At 36.9% G+C, this 20,708-nt stretch overlaps 1 protein-coding gene across 7 annotated transcripts in view; it reads right to left on the minus strand.

Moving 5' to 3' along the window:
• Positions 1-8,735: 8,735 nt before the first annotated feature.
• Positions 8,736-20,708, minus strand: part of LOC149257360 (uncharacterized) — a 40,094-nt gene continuing 28,121 nt past the window's right edge. The window contains exons 2-5 of one of the 7 annotated variants that reach the window (XR_016256722.1): positions 14,674-15,197; positions 12,189-13,281; positions 11,477-11,897; positions 10,781-11,004 (exon numbers count right to left, since the gene is read on the minus strand). Coding sequence is in view for 4 of the 7 variants with exons in the window: in XM_089414120.1 (XP_089270246.1) it covers positions 9,263-9,589; positions 9,912-10,985 (1,401 nt within the window). In the remaining 3 variants the exon portion in view is untranslated. The other 6 variants (XR_016256724.1, XM_089414120.1, XR_016256723.1 and 3 more) reach the window with 6 other exon arrangements.

Genomic DNA, 20,708 nt, shown 5'->3' on the forward strand with positions numbered 1-20,708 from the left:
TATCAAGGGAGCGGCTAGAGGTTTGATGCACTAAAACTTCAGTTGGTCTCAGGGGCAGGTTACCTGAGTCGTTGGGATGGCTCCTGGGAGTTTTATTGCTGATGTGGAAGGTGTATGTGGCATGTTTCCGTCGATTCCACTTCCTTAAGGTGACATAGGAGGTTGAATCCCATCATAGTGGCCTCTCATCGCATATTTACCCCGGTTGGGTGGTTACCTGGGTAGACGTGGGATGAGGTTGTTACATTAACCAAATGTTAAATCCCTGTAGATTGCTAAACTTCTATCTGGGTTGTGTTTTTCTTTACGAGGGCAACTATTGCACATTTATCAAGGTGTAGGAGGAGAAGAAAACTTAGGTTTTGCAACAACAAACTTACGTATAACACATTTTAAGACCTCTGCCAAGACAAACAATATATGGAGAAAGTGTCAGGCTAGGAAGTAACTCCTTAAGGCAAAAATGATTCGTGTTTATTCCTTCAAGTAAGTCTTCATTAAATACATGAGGGAGAGACTGTTCAGCTCATCTCCTGATGACTGTTCATATTACTTTATCTATTTACATTATATTCACCCAATCATGAGGATTAGGTGTCAACATTCCCCCCCTTAATCTGAAGGGATGTTGGTGAGTCCAAGCATCATTCTGAATCGTTCAAGCTTTTCTCTTCCAAGCGCTTTGGTGAAGATGACTACAATTTGCTCATTTGTGGAACAATGACGAAGATGGATTGTTTTGGCCTCAACATGATGTCGAATTAGATGATATTTAGTATTGATGTGTTTTGTTTGATCATGGAACTTTGGATTCTTGGCCAAGTTTATTGCAGAGGTATTGTCAATCATGAGTGGAGTTGATTGTACTTGTTTTACTTGCAAATCTTCAAGAATTTTCCTGAGCCACACAATTTCTTTTGTTACTTCAGCTGCTGCCATGTATTCTGCTTCCGTTGTGGAATTTGCTGGAACTGATTGTTTGTGTGATCGCCAGGAGACAGCTCCTGATCCAAGACTCATAGCATATCTTGAAGTAGATACCCCAGTTTCTTGATCTCCATCGAAGTCTAAATCAGAGTATCCAATCAAGTTGAAGTCGTCCACCTGTGTATACTTGATTCCAAAGTCTTGAGTTCCCTTCAAGTACCTTAGAACTCTTTTTGTAGTAGACCAATGTCCCTCACAAGGCTTTTGCATAAACCTGGAGAGGATTCCAACAGCAAACGAAATGTCTGGTCTGATAGTAGTTAGGTAGTTGAGATTTCCTACAAGCTGTCTATGCTTTGTTGCATCCTCAAATTATTTTCCTTCAATAGATGTGAGCTTTAAGTTTTGTTCCATTGGAGTAGTAAGAGGATTGCACTCTGTCATGCCAAACCTATTCAACAGATCTCCAATATATTTCTTTTGAGAAATAAATATGGACTTCGGATGTTGGGTTACTTCAATGCCAAGATAGTAATGAACATAGCCCAAATCAGTCATTTCAAAACTTTTCCCCAATTCCTTCTTTATGGATGCAATGTAGCTTTCATTGTTCCCTGTCATCGAATGATCATCTACATACACCACAAGATATACAAATATTTTTCCAACTTTCTTGACAAATATCAAGATCATAATGTTTGAAATTGAGTTTCAGAAGATGCTCAGTTAGTTTTTCATACCAGGCTCGCGGTGCTTGTTTGAGGCCATACAAGGACTTCACCAGTTTGCATACTTTATGTTCATGTCCTTTCACAGCAAATCCTTCAGGTTGGGACATAAAAACATTCTCTTTTAGATCTCCATTCAAGAAAGCAATTTTTACATCCATTTGATGGACTTTCCAACCGTTCTGAGCTGTTAGGGAAAAGAGTGTCCGAATGGTAGCCCATTTTGTTGTGGGGGCAAAAGTCTCCTCATAATTGACCTCTTCCTTCTATGCAAAGCCTTTTTCCACAAGCCTAGCTTTGTTCTTGTCAAGTGAGCCATCAGTGTTATGCTTGTTCTTGTAGACCCACTTGTAGCCAATTGGTTTGGTTCCTAATGGAGGATCAACCAGCTTCCAAGTGTCGTTCTTTATGAGGGAATCATACTCCTTTTGCATTGCTTCTTTCCATTCATTGTGAGAAGCAGCTTCTTTGAAGGAATTTGGTTCAAAATCTGTAGACAAGTTCAATTCAAAATCATAAGAAACATCCATATCAACAGGTGAATTAGAGTCATCCACATCACGTCCATTTTGTCGGTTTGAATTTCTAGTTCCTGTCTTTCCAACCTCATCAAGATGAACACTTTCAAGTGTCTTTGTCAGCCACTTTGGGGGACCTTTCTCAGATGGTCCAGGCTGCTCCATTGATTGAGTTGGGACTAAATCAAGATTGAGTCTCCCAATTCTATCAATCACATCACTTAAAGCATCATCCATTGTTGGAGTTTCATGTGGGGGAGAGTGTTCTTCAGAAGAAGATTCCACATGTTGATCTAGTATAGGAATCCCCCCTTCAAGATGTGGAATCTGATTATCAAATTCTTGAAATGATTTTGCTTTTACGAATCTATCCAAGCAATCAAGTTGCCGCTCAACAACATTGTCAGTTTTGGATGATTCAAGAAAAATTACATCTCTAGATACAACAAACTTTTTATTTACTTCATCATAGAGACGGTATGCTTTGGAGGTGTTTGAATACCCCAGGAAGATACACTTACGACTTCCTACACCAAGTTTGTTTCTATGTACCTTTGGTATCAAGGCATATCAGGTGGAACCAAAGACCCTGAGATGCTTTACCGAAGGAACATGTCCATACCACATTTCATGAGTCTTGTTTCTAATAGCATTAGATGGACATCTATTTTTTATATATGCAGCACATAGAACAGCATCAACCCAAAACATTATCTTTACATTTTTGAAGAAGAGCATGGATTGTACCATATTTAAGATTGTCCTATTCATCCTTTCAGCTACACCATTCTGTTGGGGATTATAAGGTATAGCTGTTTGATGTTTGATCCCATGTTGGCGAAGATAGTTTTCAAATTCATTTGATGTGTATTCTTTTCCATTATCAGTGCGAATAGACCCAATATGAGATTGTGCATCATTTTCAATCCATTTATGAAAATCCTTGAATGTTTGAAAAGCATCAAATTTGTTCTTCAATAAATAAACCCAACACATTCTGGTGTAGTCATCAATAAATGTCATCATATATTTATTTCCATTTGCAGAAGGAACAAGCATTGGACCACATAAATCTGAATGAATGAGTTCAATTTTTCTATGTGCTCGTGAATGTGAATCATGAAAAGACTATTTGCTATGCTTTCCTAGGATGCAAGCATCACATTGCTTAAGTTTCCTAGGAATTGTAGGCAAACCAACAACACCATTTTTCTTCAACAAGCAAAGACTATCATAGTTCAAATGTCCAAATCTAGCATGCAATAATAAACTTGATGGAAGTGTACTTTCTTCATGATGAGAATTGTATGAGAAATGTTGTGCATGAGTAAAGGTTCCTTGCAACTTGAGAAGCCTTTCTCCTTCTATTCCCCTCATGACAAGTGAGTGGTCAGATGCTTTTCTTACCTCAAGCTTGCCATCAAACATATGAATGGAGTGACCTTGTTGGCAGATGTAGACCAAGGACAACAAGTTTCTCTTGAGCTGTGGGAGATATATAACATGATGTAGAAGAAAGTCTAGAAGACCAGGCAGTTTAACCCTGATTGTGCCAAGCCCTGATGGCTTGATTTTTTATTGGTCTGCAAAGTATACTGCTCCATCAACATTGTCTGTAAATTCTTCAAAAAGATCTTTTCTATGAGTCATGTGGTAGGTTGCTCCTGAATCAAGCAACCAATCATTTTTCCAAGAAGCAAGTGAAGCATTAAATAAATCTTCATTTACTCCAATGTTACATTGTGCCACAACATAGTGAGCGGATTCAAGTGCTTTACCTTTGCCTGTATCATCAGTTTTACCTTTATGTTGGTTTCTTTGTTGCTCAATTTTGTCCCATGGTAGCTTGCATGTAGAGGCATCATATGATCCATTTCTTTTGCAACGAATGCAGTGCAAATCTGCCTTTTCTCCTTAAGAGTGTCTGCCCCCTGCCTCTAAAATATCTTCCTTTTCCTCTTCGACCACCTCTTCCTCTTGAAGAATCTTGAGCAAGATGCTCTTCTTTATGAGCAAGGCACACAGCCTCTTTAGAAGATTCAGGGGTTGTCTTCTTTCCAAAAGCTTTCTCTCTTTCAGCAAACTTTTTCACAAGAGAGTCAAAGGTGATATCTTTGAGATTATCATTTGCTTGCAATGACTCAAGATAATTGGAGTAAGTAGGATTAATTGCCTTGAGAAAAGCGATAAGAGGAATATCCAATTCAACCTTAGTGGATTTAATATCATGCATTATAGACTTTACTTCAGATGCAAGAGCAAGAAGATCATTATTTTGCAGTTCAAGATGAAGAGTTTAATCATGAGTTAAACAACTTCAAGTGTAGAATGTGAGTCATAGAGTTCTTTTAGCTTTTGTAAGGCTTCAAAGGCAGTTGAACATGACAAAATATGGCCACTCACCTCTTCATTTACAGATGCTATGATTAATACATAAGCTTTGTTGTTCTTGTTTTCCCAAATGATGAGCTCTTTGTCTGAGGTAGGTTGTACTGATTCATTATCTTCGTTTCTGACACACACTCCTTTCCACAACTCATTGAAAATGAGGGTGTGTTTTATCATCCAGGACCATTTAGGATAGTTCTCCTTGCCAGTGAGAACTATTCCCACCATGGATATGATTGAATGCATATTGTAAAAAAATACTTCTGTTGATAGAAAAATACTTCTGAAACACTGTAAGCAATATTCTCAATCAGTTTCAACACAGCCGAAAATTTTGTAATTTGAAGACTTTGCTATCTCTTTCAAGTAACAGGTGGGTCCGATGTCAGCTCAAAAAATTGGAAAATTTTAATTTCTTGAATTTATCAGCCAACATTATGAGAACAGTGAGATCCGGTAGAGATATAATCAAATCCAAAGTAAAGCGACCGGTTGTCATCACAAAACTGGCTTCTCTGGTTACTGAGATTCATTATACGGGAGTCATTTATAGCGGAGATATATATGGTGTCAGGTCACAACGGACATCGAAAACAAAAGTGTTATTTCAACATATTACACTGTGGACGGAGAGCAGTGCTCAACATTTGCTGCGCAATGTGGTGGAGGAACAACATTTGCTGCGCAAGGTGAATACTAAGAAAGCCAACGTAACAGTGTAGCAGTGTTCACCTATGTATGGAGGCCAACGGTTTGAACGCAAGACCTCGTTTGTACTAATACAAAGTCTTACCAACGCGCACAGTTTCAAAACAGAATCGCAGGACCTTCTGCAGCTTTTGGCACTCACGCTTCGCAGCACAGGTCTGGAAGCTCTAGGGATTCCCCACGCAACCCTCTCCTGGATATGGTGAAGCCTCCGGTGAAACCTTTGTGCGGTGGAATGAGAGTATTTAGTGTGTAGTGAAGACTGGGAAGAACAAACAGTAAAACAAAATGGGCACAACAGACACGATGAACTCAGAGGTTTTGAAGGAGGAAGAACCCATTCTCATGAAGAACCCTAAGAGGTTTTGTATGTTTCCAATAAAATATAATGAGGAGAGCAGAGATATGGGAAACAGTGCATAGGAAGTGAGCAGCGTATGGAAAAACAAGATGCAAAGGAACGCTTCTGGCGTTGTAGCAGAGGAACGTGGCAGCAACGTTCAGGTCACTGCGTGGAGCAGCGTTCAAGCCAGTGCGTGGAGCAGCGTTCAGTATGCAACATTTATGGACAACACTTTGTATGCAGCGTATTATGGAGCAACGTATGGGCACCAACGTTTATGGAGCAGCGTATGGACAACGCTTTTGAATGGAGAGCAGAGGAGCATAATAGGGAGTTACAAAGGGCATAAAAGCTAAAAAAATGGAGTTGGCTCTGATACCATGTCAAGCTAGGCAGTAACTCCTTAAGGCAAAAATGATTCGTGTTTATTCCTTCAAGTAGGTCTTCATTAAATACATGAGGAAGAGACTGTTCAGTTCATCTCCTGATGACTGTTCATATTACTTATTTATCTATTTACATTATATTCACCCAATCATGAGGATTAGGTGTCAACAGAAAGAAATAAAAAGAAACCAGTATTTGAAGAATGAAATAAAATCACACCTTCCAGCTACATATATATTGGTTTTGCTAATTAAGAGGACCATTTGTATTCCTAGTGTTGCCTTTGTTTCTAGAGGAATAATCCATGGAGAATTTTAGATTCTGTTACTATACTATTCTACAGAAATTTGATTTATATATGAGTTGAAGGGAAAGTGCACTTTGGACAAATTGTTGATACATAGACAAACTATGTACTGGTATTAACCTGTAAACATTAGGAATGTGGCGGCCACCTTACAACATCATCAAACAACCCAATTTTCTTCAAATTGACTAAGTGCAAAGGAATTTTGTGCACAATTTTGTCCCAAAAAGCATCTTCATTGAATGATTTATTTGGCTTAAACACAATTTATGCTATTGAGCTTATAGTTGGGATGTTTTTCTTCTCACCAATCCTCAACTAGTTCTACTTCTTTAGTCTATTTCAAGGCTTTCAATGGGTGGATTCCCTGATGGTATAACTAATATCAACCTCAAGAATAATTATGATACATCTGGATGTTGTGTGTATTGACATATTGAGCTTGTTGATGAAATAAGTGTTCCATATAACTTGGTTGTAAGACCCATTTCCTATAGGGCCCCTTCAAGCTAGAGTATTACACTAGATTTGTTTGATATTGGAATTGGTTTTGATTATTTACCAACCTAGATCCATTTTAAATCTAACTCTATCAAGCGCCAAGAGAGATGAAATCTCTCAAGGTGCGAACATTTCCTCAAGTTTTGCACTCCAAAGATTTGCACTCAGAAAGAGGGTTTCACCTCAAGAGATGACATTTCCTCAAGTTTTGCACTCCAGAGATTTGCACTTAAAAAGAGGTTTTCACATGGAGAGATTTGATCCTCTCAACACTTATAAATCCATATTTAAGATGGATCTAGGTTGGTTTCAATTATCTAAAATAACGTAATTTTGTTTTACATTTAAATTATTCTTCATTAATTTTCCTCTTTTCTTATAATGGATTATAGTTTACAAATTTGAATAATTTGAGTTTAATTAAATTACGCATCCATATTATACACTCATATTTCTAATAATGATCTTAATCTTTAAATATTCATTATTTCTTACTTTGATAAAAAAAAATCTCACACAGATACATTTTAACAATAATATCTATTTACACAATTTATTGAAGCATTGTTTTCCCTTTAAAATATTATTATCATTAAACATTTGCTTTTAACTTAGACAAAAACATTTATAATTTACATAATTTATATATATGAGATACCAATTAATTTTTACTTACCTCACAAGAGAGCATTTTAACTATCATATCATATAACATGATTTATATTTCAGAAATACTTATTGGTTTTACTTTAAGAAAATTTAATTCCCATAAAAATATTTTTAACTATCATATTAATTTGATTAATTTATATATATAATACTAATTACCTCACAAAAACACATTTAACCATGATGTCAATTTACTTAATGTTTGTAGGCAATATTTTAGTTTTGTAACTATTCCAATATTTCATGCCACATTTGATTGTGTTTTCAGATTTTGGCAAATAACCTTATATGATTTTTTAACAGGTAGATAAAACAAATTTAATATTTTTGAGAAATGAAATGTTCACAAGTTTTATAGCTAGAATGAGGTGTTGACAAGTTAATTACATGGTCTATATATATTTATATATATATTTAAATTTGTTTCACGTGATAACATCTCCTCTGGAAGCAATAAGCTTTTCCAGATTTATCCATCATGCAAGAATAATAAGAAAACAAAACACAATTAAGGCCCCTTCATATTTGTTGAGAGTTGGTTTTGTGTTCAAAGTCCAGTCATAGGGAAATTATTTGTCACGATAAAAATATGCTTCCATTATGAAGTTAAGCAAAGCACAGTAGGAATTTTCTGATTCCTCTCCACAATGCGCGTAGAGACATCTACACTGTGTTCCTGCAGCAGGTTCCTTGAAACCTGGCTTACCCAAGTTGTTACTGCTACATAAACTGAGTGAAATCCAATTAGTCTGTACATCGTCACATGTGATTACAGGTCTCCATAATCAGTTTGAACATATGCTTGTGCAGGCTGTGCTTGAATATGGAAGAAGTGTATAAGGAACACAGGGAAGAATCTAACGAACGGCTGCTGACAGGGATTGTTGGTCCCACCCTTGTGTTCTCCTACAGCTGTGAAGCCAATAAACCATACATATTAACAAGAGTCAGAAGTACCACATATGCACACTGAGGTACCTGAAACATCTGGATTTGTACCAAAGAAATGAAATGCTACATTCTGAGGGCACGGGGACCAATTTGACAAATTGAACTCACCACTATTAGCACCAATATAACCAAGTGGAGCGTTGATGCTATGCTGGATCAAAATCACTTCAGAAAAGGATCCAATAAGTGCGGATGAATGAAGGTTTAGGTAATACCAATGCAATCAAACTGTGAATCCTCCTGCAAACCTTCATAGGAATTCAATGGTACTCTACACCGTGACACAAAGTATCCGAAATAGCAAAAACTGAAACAATAGATTAACCAATGTTTACATCATTCGCATTCTCTTCCTCTGAATCACTTAGAACTATTAGCTCAGAGTCCTTTTGGAGTTCAGAACAAACATGCTTGGAAATTCTCTGTAAAGTCTGATTACGTCTCAAGAATGAAGAGTCAAAACCTGGCATCGTTATTTGTTGAAAAGTCGAGGTTCTCACTTCCACTTTCTTCCTGATTGATACTTGGATCTTCATCATCTCCATTTGTATCATTTGCACTGTAGTTGATGGCTGGCACAGTTTTTATATTCCCTGACAAGGTCCTCACTTCCTTCTTGATTAATACTTGGATCTTCATCATCTCCATTTGTATCCGTCGCACTGTAGCTGATGGCTCGCACGATTTTTGTATTCCCCTTTTTCCATCCATGGCATAGTATTTGCTGTAGATGATAAGATAGCACCACCTAATCCCAAATAACTATCTCAATTCCTCTTTATTCCAATTTTTAAAGGCAACTGACTTTCAAATATACCCTCACATTTAACCTGGTTCAAGTTTCCCTGTTGATGTGTAATTTTTCAATTGAAATAATGATCGATCTATCTGGCCGATGCCAAGGCTCATAGAGCCAGGCATAACCTTCGAGCTTTGGATACCATCTCAATTCCTCTTTATTCCAATTTTTAAAGGCAATACTCTCACATTTAATATGGTTCAAGTTTCCCTGCTGATGTGTAATTTTTCCAATTGAGATAATCATTGATCTATCTGGCTGATGCCAATGCTCACGGAGACTGGCATAACCTTCAACCTTTGGATACCAAGAAGCATCTGGTTTCACCTCAACTTCAGTTACGTCCTTAGAGTAGTTTTTCATCTGCCATATTAGATAATTATAAAGTTTTGACAGGTTAGGAATTAGCATAAATTTGATGTTCCTTTATCATCCTGTTCCCATCAAAAAATTGCAATAAATTACTTACAAAATTAATGATGCTGTCCACATGTTTCTCATCATAGGTTAATTTGTCATTTAGGTTAAATCTATTGCAGAACCAAGAAGATTAATCTGATCCAACTGGATTATGAAATTCAGTTCATATGTATCAGTTAGGTTAAATCTATTGCTGTATTATTAACGACAGCATACCATTTTTACGTTTACACAACAAATTGAATTTTTGACGAGAAAACTTTACCTCTGGGATCTCATGTTTCAAATGCTCAGGTATGTCAGGAAAAAGGCGTGCCAACGATTCCTTTTGCCGCCATCCAGAGAAAATGCGCTGGCCTTGGATACACTTTCTGCTTCTTGTCTTTCTAGATTCTGCCCATCTGCAATATGACTCTGTATTGAAGAACTTGCCGTAATAGTGTGCTAATATATCCCCCATTTCTTTAGTTTCCACAAATCTTTTCACTGCTTTAAGATTTTTCCCAAAAGTATACAGCCCAAGTATGAATAAATCTTCCTCACTTTTACTCCAGGATGCACTCGAGCTGCCAGGCACTATCATGTAACCTTTTGAGCTTGCGTCTTCCCCCATATTATGTATTCCTTTCTGCTGAACCTGGCAATTGGAATCAATGCAGTGCTTGTGTAAGTCCAAAAAACCAACTTTTATCTTCTTGACCATCTTGCAACCAACCCTGCCCCTTTTTCTTCGATGCCCATCACAATAGGAAGAAGTATCAAGCACAGTATTAGCTGCCACAGTAGATTCTGTCAGGGTGTCCTCTGGTCTTGAGAAATCTGTCTTCAAACCTGTAATATTCATATGGTCTTCTCTGAGTAGGCCACTGTTACTGATCACATGGGTACATTGATCATTTTCCAGTTCAGATAAATCAACCTGACACAATTCACAATCCTTTTTTATGGCTCCAACTGGGGAAGACTGCTTTGAAGGGAACTCATTATCTGAGAGTCTTCCATTTCCAAAAGGTGAAAAACAACTTATCTGCATTACTGGCACAGGTAATCCCTCCACAAACAGTAGCTCAAATTCATCAGCCTTGTCATCCTTATAGTCCTTACTGTAATTTATTCCCAGTTGATCACAGCCTATTTGCAGCTTAAATGGTGATACTTTGACTTCATAATTATCTCCAATCCGGGGGGTAATATGTGGACTATCAGAATCATCACTGGAGTAAGTAGATGCTGATGACAGTAATGGACTTCCACATATTTCATGAATTGGCTCACTCCCATCATTGCTTTCATGAAGAGATGACTGCATTTCCTGTATTGTGAAAGCCAGTCTCTTCATCTAATGACAGTATAGAGATCTGAGCAGACAAACAGTTTTTTTAGGAGCCCAGCATTATCAAGTTTGAGGCCATAAACAGCAGTAGCGACACACTAAAGTACTTGAAATGGGAAATTGGTGGATAACAAAATAGACAAACTTAGATTCAACACATCAAACAGTGGTTTCCTTTTCCTTTAGTCCTAGCCAAATCTGAAAGCATAATAATTGAGTTCAGAGTTAATCTACGTATGTTTCATCATTAACACAAGATAAGCTTATTATGGTACAAATGTAAGGATCAAATCAGAAATTCCTTTAATTGATTGATTGCACAGCTCATAAATCTTGGATAGACTGAGGAAATTCAATACCAAACACTGCTGTAAAAGAAGAAATCCATCTTGACTAGCAACCATGATTTCAATCTTGCAGATGACTTGGAGCTAAGAGATTTATGGGAAAACCATTTCAAACCACCTTCAAACTTGGATTGAGAACTGTTCACTTACCTGCAAACAAGAAAATAAGAACGGTCTCATACAGACAGTAGGTGAGCAAGGTTTCACTCTTGTAGGCCCAGGGGGAGGCCGAGGATTGGGGAATGGCTCCCAAGGTGCCGTGGCTCTTCCTCTGCTTCAGAAGGTGCCACATTATCTGAACTTTTCCCTGCTTTTGGGGTGGAACATGGGCGAGGAAGCAGAAAACCAAACCCCCATCTGCAGAAGAGAATGAATCAAGACCGCTGTAAGAGAGCCTTTTCCGGGCTCCCATGAAGGCTATTTTTGTCAAACGGTTGGAGTACCCGTAACGCCTAGCTCAAAAGAACCTGCAGAATTGATGCCATAAGAAAATCTCCGTAACTGAATCATACCAGATTTTAATCGGATGGTACACGTGATTTTGGGCAACATACAAGGGAGCAGCATGTGCCTACGCAAGAAAATTCCTTAAAGTTCATAACGCAGATTTTAAAAAGCAACTCTTCTTACTCAAAGAATTGAGTTCACTTTTTTTAATGCTGTCCACATGTTTCTCATCATAGGTTAATTTGTCATTTAGGTTAAATCTATTGCAGAACCAAGAAGATTAATCTGATCCAACTGGATTATGAAATTCAGTTCATATGTATCAGTTAGGTTAAATCTATTGCTGTATTATTAACGACAGCATACCATTTTTATGTTTACACAACAAATTGAATTTTTGACGAGAAAACTTTACCTCTGGGATCTCATGTTTCAAATGCTCAGGTATGTCAGGAAAAAGGCGTGCCAACGATTCCTTTTGCCGCCATCCAGAGAAAATGCGCTGGCCTTGGATACACTTTCTACTTCTTGTCTTTCTAGATTCTGCCCATCTGCAATATGACTCTGTATTGAAGAACTTGCCGTAATAGTGTGCTAATATATCCCCCATTTCTTTAGTTTCCACAAATCTTTTCACTGCTTTAAGATTTTTCCCAAAAGTATACAGCCCAAGTATGAATAAATCTTCCTCACTTTTACTCCAGGATGCACTCGGGCTGCCAGGCACTATCATGTAACCTTTTGAGCTTGCGTCTTCCCCCATATTATGTATTCCTTTATGCTGAACCTGGCAATTGGAATCAATGCAGTGCTTGTGTAAGTCCAAAAAACCAACTTTTATCTTCTTGACCATCTTGCAACCAACCCTGCCCCTTTTTCTTCGATGCCCATCACAATAGGAAGAAGTATCAAGCACAGTATTAGCTGCCACATTAGATTCTGTCAGGGTGTCCTCTGGTCTTGAGAAATCTGTCTTCAAACCTGTAATATTCATATGGTCTTCTCTGAGTAGGCCACTGTTACTGATCACATGGGTACATTGATCATTTTCCAGTTCAGATAAATCAACCTGACACAATTCACAATCCTTTTTTATGGCTCCAACTGGGGAAGACTGCTTTGAAGGGAACTCATTATCTGAGAGTCTTCCATTTCCAAAAGGTGAAAAACAACTTATCTGCATTACTGGCACAGGTAATCCCTCCACAAACAGTAGCTCAAATTCATCAGCCTTGTCATCCTTATAGTCCTTACTGTAATTTATTCCCAGTTGATCACAGCCTATTTGCAGCTTAAATGGTGATACTTTGACTTCATAATTATCTCCAATCCGGGGGGTAATATGTGGACTATCAGAATCATCACTGGAGTAAGTAGATGCTGATGACAGTAATGGACTTCCACATATTTCATGAATTGGCTCACTCCCATCATTGCTTTCATGAAGAGATGACTGCATTTCCTGTATTGTGAAAGCCAGTCTCTTCATCTAATGACAGTATAGAGATCTGAGCAGACAAACAGTTTTTTTAGGAGCCCAGCATTATCAAGTTTGAGGCCATAAACAGCAGTAGCGACACACTAAAGTACTTGAAATGGGAAATTGGTGGATAACAAAATAGACAAACTTAGATTCAACACATCAAACAGTGGTTTCCTTTTCCTTTAGTCCTAGCCAAATCTGAAAGCATAATAATTGAGTTCAGAGTTAATCTACGTATGTTTCATCATTAACACAAGATAAGCTTATTATGGTACAAATGTAAGGATCAAATCAGAAATTCCTTTAATTGATTGATTGCACAGCTCATAAATCTTGGATAGACTGAGGAAATTCAATACCAAACACTGCTGTAAAAGAAGAAATCCATCTTGACTAGCAACCATGATTTCAATCTTGCAGATGACTTGGAGCTAAGAGATTTATGGGTAAACCATTTCAAACCACCTTCAAACTTGGATTGAGAACTGTTCACTTAGCTGCAAACAAGAAAATAAAAACGGTCTCATACAGACAGTAGGTGAGCAAGGTTTCACTCTTGTAAGCCCAGGGGGAGGCCGAGGATTGGTATCACCACTCCAGACCTCAGGGAATGGCTCCCAAAGTGCCGTGGCTCTTCCTCTGCTTCAGAAGGTGCCACATTATCTGAACTTTTCCCTGCTTTTGGGGTGGAACATGGGCGAGGAAGCAGAAAACCAAACTCTGCATGAATCAGCTGTAATTTTCCTATGAACTATTTTTGTCAAACGGTTGGAGTACTAACGCCTAGCTCAAACCTGCAGAATTGATGCATAAGAAAATCTCCGTAACTGAATCATACCAGATTTTAAGGTCAGGATGGTACACGTGATTTCTATTGTCTAACATTTAAATCAAAGGCTTACAAAAAGACAGGTGGCATTGGAGGGAATTCTTTTCATAGGGAAACACCTTACGGCGTAACAAGTATTAGGCAATTCCTTGTTAGAGGCGATTCCTTGCTGCAGTCAAGAAGGATTAATTGCTCAAACCGAAACGTGAAGAGTCGTCCCAGAAACCTAATTCACCCAAAAGCTCTCGTATACTTCATATTTCTCAATTCATATTTCTCAATCTCGAATTGAATTGTACTGCTTTTATTAATAACCAAGTCCAGTCGGTGGACTAAATTCAAAATCTCTCCCTGCAAAGTGCTCAATTTTCAGCCTAGTGCTCAATTTTCAGCCTAGTTTCAGATCTTTTAAACAAGCATCTTTTTAAACATGAACATCTTTTCAAAATAATCCTAAATACTAATATATATTGATACGCAGCATCTACACATGTAAGAAGTAGCAAGTAGCAAGCCAAAAAAAAGGTTCTTTGAGAATGCAGACAACAGAAGAATATATCACAACGTTCGCTAGATTTGAGACAATACCTGAAGCAGGACGTTGTTGTTTTGATTTGGAAAGAGAATTCACATATTCCAATCCCGGCACTCTTTGAGGACTCGAATTTAAATCGGGAGTCTTAAAAATCAATGAATTTGTTGATGGTGGAGCCGCAAATGCTTCATATTTTTGGCTTTCCAGTGATCTATACTTCGGCTTCGGTTTCTCACCAGAATATAGGTACAATGTAACTTCTCGCAGAGACGGGAATCGAAAGCCGGTAGATTTTTGGACATAATACTAAAGTAAACAACCATTTTATTGGTGTCCTCGCTGTCGCGCCAGATTCATCTCCCTTATCCATCCTTTACGAAACCACTGGGGAAGCTTTTGAACAGTATTCTTTTTATTTTCCGGTGCTTTCTGACTCTTCGTTTCCTTGCGCTGGAATCCCAGTACTGGACTGTATGGAAATGACTCTGGTCAAGCATTGTAACGGCTCTCAGTACTGGGCTGTATGGGAATTACTCTGCTCAAACATTGTAACGGCTCTGTTTTCCAGCTCAAATCCCTGAAACGGAGAATAAGAAAATATGTACACACAATTAATTAAACGACTTAAACAGTGTTTTAGAAGCTTACAAACAGGGTGTTGATTTCATGCTTTAATAAGGAAGAACTAATTTTTTTCGAGAAAAGTCTTGTTTTCAGGCCTTTTTCCTTCTTGTTTTAGTTGATTTCAAGTCTTGTTTTAAGGCCTTTTTCCTTCTGTGGTTTTTTACTTTGCTTTTGATTATTGCTTTAGTATTTTTCAACTTCTCTTAGCCATGTAGACCTTACATTATAAAATTGATGGGTCTCCTTCTTAAGTAGATAGGTGTCTTTTTGTAATTTTCACACATAGTGTACAATGCCTCATAAGTACATCTTGAAGTTGACAAGCTATAGCTAAGGATTTTAACATCTTTGTTGCAATTCTTTGGCCAGCCATTGAAACAGAGGTGATGTAAGCATCTTCCACTTCAACAATATTCTAACAATATATGCACGAGTAGTCTCACTCGTGTGTATAAATTATTGAAGAAATAAAATCAGTAAACAAAATAAAAATAAAAATTATAATTTCCTTGTAAAAAAAAAATTATAAAATTGATTTAATAGTAAAAAAAATTCTAAAAGTTAAATTATTAGTGAAAAAAATTCATAAAATTGAATTAATTCCGTTTCTAATTTTTCTTTGTCTCTGAATGACTAACCTCGAGTGACTTACTAATTTTGAAAAATAGAAACGCGTATGCAAGATTGTGCTTCGTGTAAATGGAGAGAGAGGGATTTACGAACAAACCTGTAAATGGCACTCGCACAATCGTGTAAATGGAGAGAGAGAGGGATTTACGAACAAACCTGTAAAATGGAGAGAGAGAGGGATTTACGAACAAACCTGTAAATGGCACTCGCACAATCGTGTAAATGGAGAGAGAGAAGGATTTAAGAACAAACCTGTAAATGACACTCTCATTTTCAAAGGACAAGCAAGTCATTACACTAACCTAGCCATTGACTAATTTAAATATTAAAAAAACAAAAATAAAAAAAGTAAATTTCAAAAAAACAAGACACTGCAAAACGATTATGGTCATCCATATACTCAATAACTTACTTTCAACTTGCAGAGGAAGAGTTTCTTCTCAATAACTTACTTTCAACTTGCAGAGGAAGAGTTGTTGTCGCGCAGTCCCTCATATATTCTTTGCATTCATTCTTTTCTCGGCCTTGAATGTTAGGAGAAATAATGCATCTCGCTTTATACAACTACTCTTTTTCCGAGTTGGGCATTGTTCTAAGAACATCATCAAGCTTTGCATATTTCTCCTGAGGTACAGAAAGAGGTACCGCATCTTTCTCCTGATAATCAGAAAGAGGTACCTCTTCTTCCTCTTCCCCTATTATTTCTATTTATAGCATTAGGGTTTTCTTCTTATACTTCAATATCTTTACTCTTTTTATTCCTGATTAGGGTTTTCTTCTTATACTTATTATCTTTATTTTTTTATTCTCGATTAGGGTTTTCTTCATATACTTAATTATCTTTATTTTTTTTATTCTTTATAAATATGATTGTCCACGAAACCCTATACTGGGTGTTCTAAAACATCACGTTATTCTTATACTAGAGTGTTCTAAAAACATCATGTTAAATTGTAATTGGTGTAATTGTAAAATGCTAAATTTACAAAATTTTAAATCTATGTTGCTTAAAATATTTCTAGCTAGTTATGCACCTTTTATTTCTAATTTGTAATGGGACTTAGACTTATTGGCATCATGCTCACTTCCATGTACCTTTTGGCTATGCATTTACTCCCACTATAGTTGTTGACATCAAAGTTTTTATTAAAATGTTTGAGTTTTTGTCACCATATCCTTTACCCCAGTATTAAAGAAATTAAATTTGTCTATTAACATGTTCTTTTTCTTATAATTGTTAGTTTATGCCTCTAATTAGTTCAAGACCTATCATTTCCATCAACAAGGTTTTATCATCATGCAACATGCAACCACATTTTTAGAGTCCAATGGTTGGCCCTTCCACTACCACTACTTACATGATTAATATTTTAATATTATTATGCACAATTAACTAAGTGGTTTCCCATCTACTTTGCCAAAAATAATTTTGAATAATTCAATATCCAATTATTGATATTTAAATATTATTGTACATTGCCAACAATAGATTTTGAATAAATTACATATCCAATGAGACTTATTTTGTTTTGTTTATTATGTGTTAGGTAATGATCGACGTTGTTAAACATAGTCATGGAGCAATCAATTAAATTATTGATTGTGACTTGTCTAAGTTAGCTCACTCTTTCTTAAGAAGACATACTAGTTTTTCACAGGGTTGTTAAACCTAGTCATGGAGCAAGCAATTAAAATCTTGATTATGACTTGTCTAGGTTAGCTTATTCTTTCTTTTGCTAAAGAATAACAAGACATATTGGTTTTTCATATATCTTAATCTTTAAATTTGACGCTCTTGATTATGACTTGTTTGGGTTAGCTCATTCCTTCTGTCACCTAGGAATAAAAAGACACACTTGTTTTTCACATATCTTAATCTTTAAATTTAGTGTTTGCTTAGTCATTCCAATATTTCATAAAGACTTACCTTAAATTTATTCATAGAAAACAAAAAAAGGAAATGGATTTTTACACTCCCTAGCTTATGGGAATGTAATTATGAGCATACGAAAATGGTTGCAATATATTTATCTTATTAAAGATTGCATTTCCTCTTATTTTTTTACCATAGTATATGGCCATTTACAAATGGCAACTTAATAGTGAGTATTTTCTTGTCCCTCCATCTCCTTTTCTCATAGTGGGATTAAGATTAACAATTATCTTTATAAAGTCCCTAGATGGAGTGGTAGGGATGCAAAAGGTGGGGAGGTGTGTTTTATCCTTCCCACCAGCTTACACACCTAAGGGAGGTACCAACACACCCCATTAAGTCATCATTCATATCAATCCGAAGCATCGAAAGCCACACTCAGTTTCTATACTCTGCGTGATTGACAATTAATTTATGGGAGCAAGGGATGTTGATGAACATGGCAGATGATACCAATGGACCAAATAAATTGAATGGGAGGTGTACTAGGTTGCAAGGTAAGCATGTCACCTCGAGATTTCACACCGGGGAAAATCATAATTGGCGAAAGGGGGCATGCATTCAATTTAATACTACACTCATGGAGTTGGAAATTAACTATTTCGTTTGGCATTCAAATCAATTATGGGACACCTCCTTGGGGATGAACACATTGTGTTAGCTAGGCGCATGGAATATCTCTTCTTAGGCTACCAGAGGAAGAGAGTCATTGGCATCCTCTCCTCATCATGCATTCTGTGAAGGTGCATGGGAATTTTGAATTCCACTTCTAGGGGATTCTAGAGCACATTAGTTTCATTCCAACCTTTTTCCTCAACCTCCCTAGCGATTTTGAAAACTTAGATCTATTTATGGGAATATCTATAATGGTTTCATGAGAATGCGGTCATGTTGAAGCAAAACTTTTCATACAAGATCTCTTCCCTCCTTGGCAAGCCACCTCCAAAAGAAAGAAACTCCAAGAGGCATCGAAATGTAATTGTGTTTGGTTTGTTTGTTAGTAACTCTGAGAGATTATTAGTGGGGACCTCTATCTCCTCCGATGGGTCGAAGTCTAGTCCTACTAAAGATTTTTTACTCCCATGCTCCCCCTATTGGCATCACTATTTGTTGGCAAGGATCCCCAAACTGGGTGCTTCGAGACCTCAAGGAGGTAGAACTTAATATGTCAAGCAGAGTCTTGTTCGGCTCATCAATATTCAATTTCCTTTCCAATGATAGACTTGTCTGCTTCTCGGTGAAAATGACACCTATCACTTGTGGCTCTCATTCCTCCACAAGAACGATTCCTGATGACTTTGTCAGACAACGGTATGCATACATACATATATATGTATGTATATATATATATATATATATATATATATATATATATATATATATATATATATATATATATATATATATATATATATATCTATATATATATATATATACATCAACATAAAACAATCATTATCATGTCAGACAATGACATATATACATGCATTATATAAAAATTAACATAAACATGATCACAACATAATTACCAAATATCATAAAGTCAAGGTTAAGAGAATTCCCTTTATCCATGCACAACATGCACGACATTGAGAAAAACCGTTCCCAAGATAGCCAAGGATTCAGATGCCTCATAGCCATTCACTTTAACTTTCCTGTTAGTTTTCTCATGATTGTCCTACCACCATCCATTTACATTAACAGACCCAACCAAGTTAGTCGACTGTGATAGTCTTACCTTCATCTTCCCTTATACATGTGTGAACTTCATCTAAGCCTTTTGTGACATGTTGGGTTCCACACAGATCTCCCAGAGTTTCGTCAACTTTCTTCTTTCCTAACCAATTCCCAAGGCCCTCAAAGCATAAAAGGAAAGAAAAAGAAACAAACGAGAAGAAAATCATGAAAACAAATAACAAAACGACACCGCAAGCAAAGTGGCACGATTATGCACTAGACATAACAAAATTGCAAATCAAGCGCAAGCAAATGACAAGGTATCGAAAGCACAAGACTCTCAACAGACACCATGACTCAATCCCCATGGGTTCCCTGTGCTTCCAAGGGAAAGCTCAACCTGAGCCTTCTTCAAGATTCCATGGAAATTTCTTTGCCATGCAATTCTCTGTATCATACTTCCATAACACATAATTGTCAGTGCATAAATAAATGTAACAATATACCAATTATCTTACCTTGTTGTGCCAATCACACTTCCTTGTAACTAAACACACATGTCAACCACATTTTCCAAAGATCAAGAAAACATATCTACTAATTTGAAATCAACCTTTACCAAGACTAACAATCATGTTTAATCAGTGTTTAAAAATCAATAACTTTTTCATTTCATAATCATATTTGTATACGCTACTTCATTGCATGGAACTCGTGTGTGCATGCAATTGTTATTAAGGCAACCAACGTATATCCAGCGAACTTATGATTTAGTTAATTCATCATATGTTGGTCTTTAGTCAGTGCATTATTACTTTATTAAACATTAACCATGTGCATTAATAACATAATAAACCATGACACATAAGCAACACACATGAACACCAAGATATAAGGTGGAAACCCAATGTGAGAGAAAAACCACATGTTGATGTCGTCTTTGTCTTCTTTTAATATAAGAAATACCTGTTTACAATCTTGTACTGGTGTAGACTCATACTAGTACGCAGGCACTCACCTGCAGAAGGCTACAACCTTCTCTCGTTCTTCAGCTACTACTGGAAGGGAGCTACAACCCCCTAGCTCTTGTACTAGTTGATATGTTTACTAGTATGTAGGGCCCGGCCTACAGAAGGCTCCAACCTTCACTCATTCTCCAGCTGCTATTGGAAGGAAGCTCTAACTCCCTGGCCCTTGTACTGGCTGATATGTTTACCAATATGT

Source organism: Pinus tabuliformis, chromosome 6, assembly GCF_031772625.1.
Source record: "Pinus tabuliformis cultivar Carrire ecotype Pingquan chromosome 6, CPIR1, whole genome shotgun sequence".
Classification (NCBI taxonomy): domain Eukaryota; kingdom Viridiplantae; phylum Streptophyta; class Pinopsida; order Pinales; family Pinaceae; genus Pinus; species Pinus tabuliformis.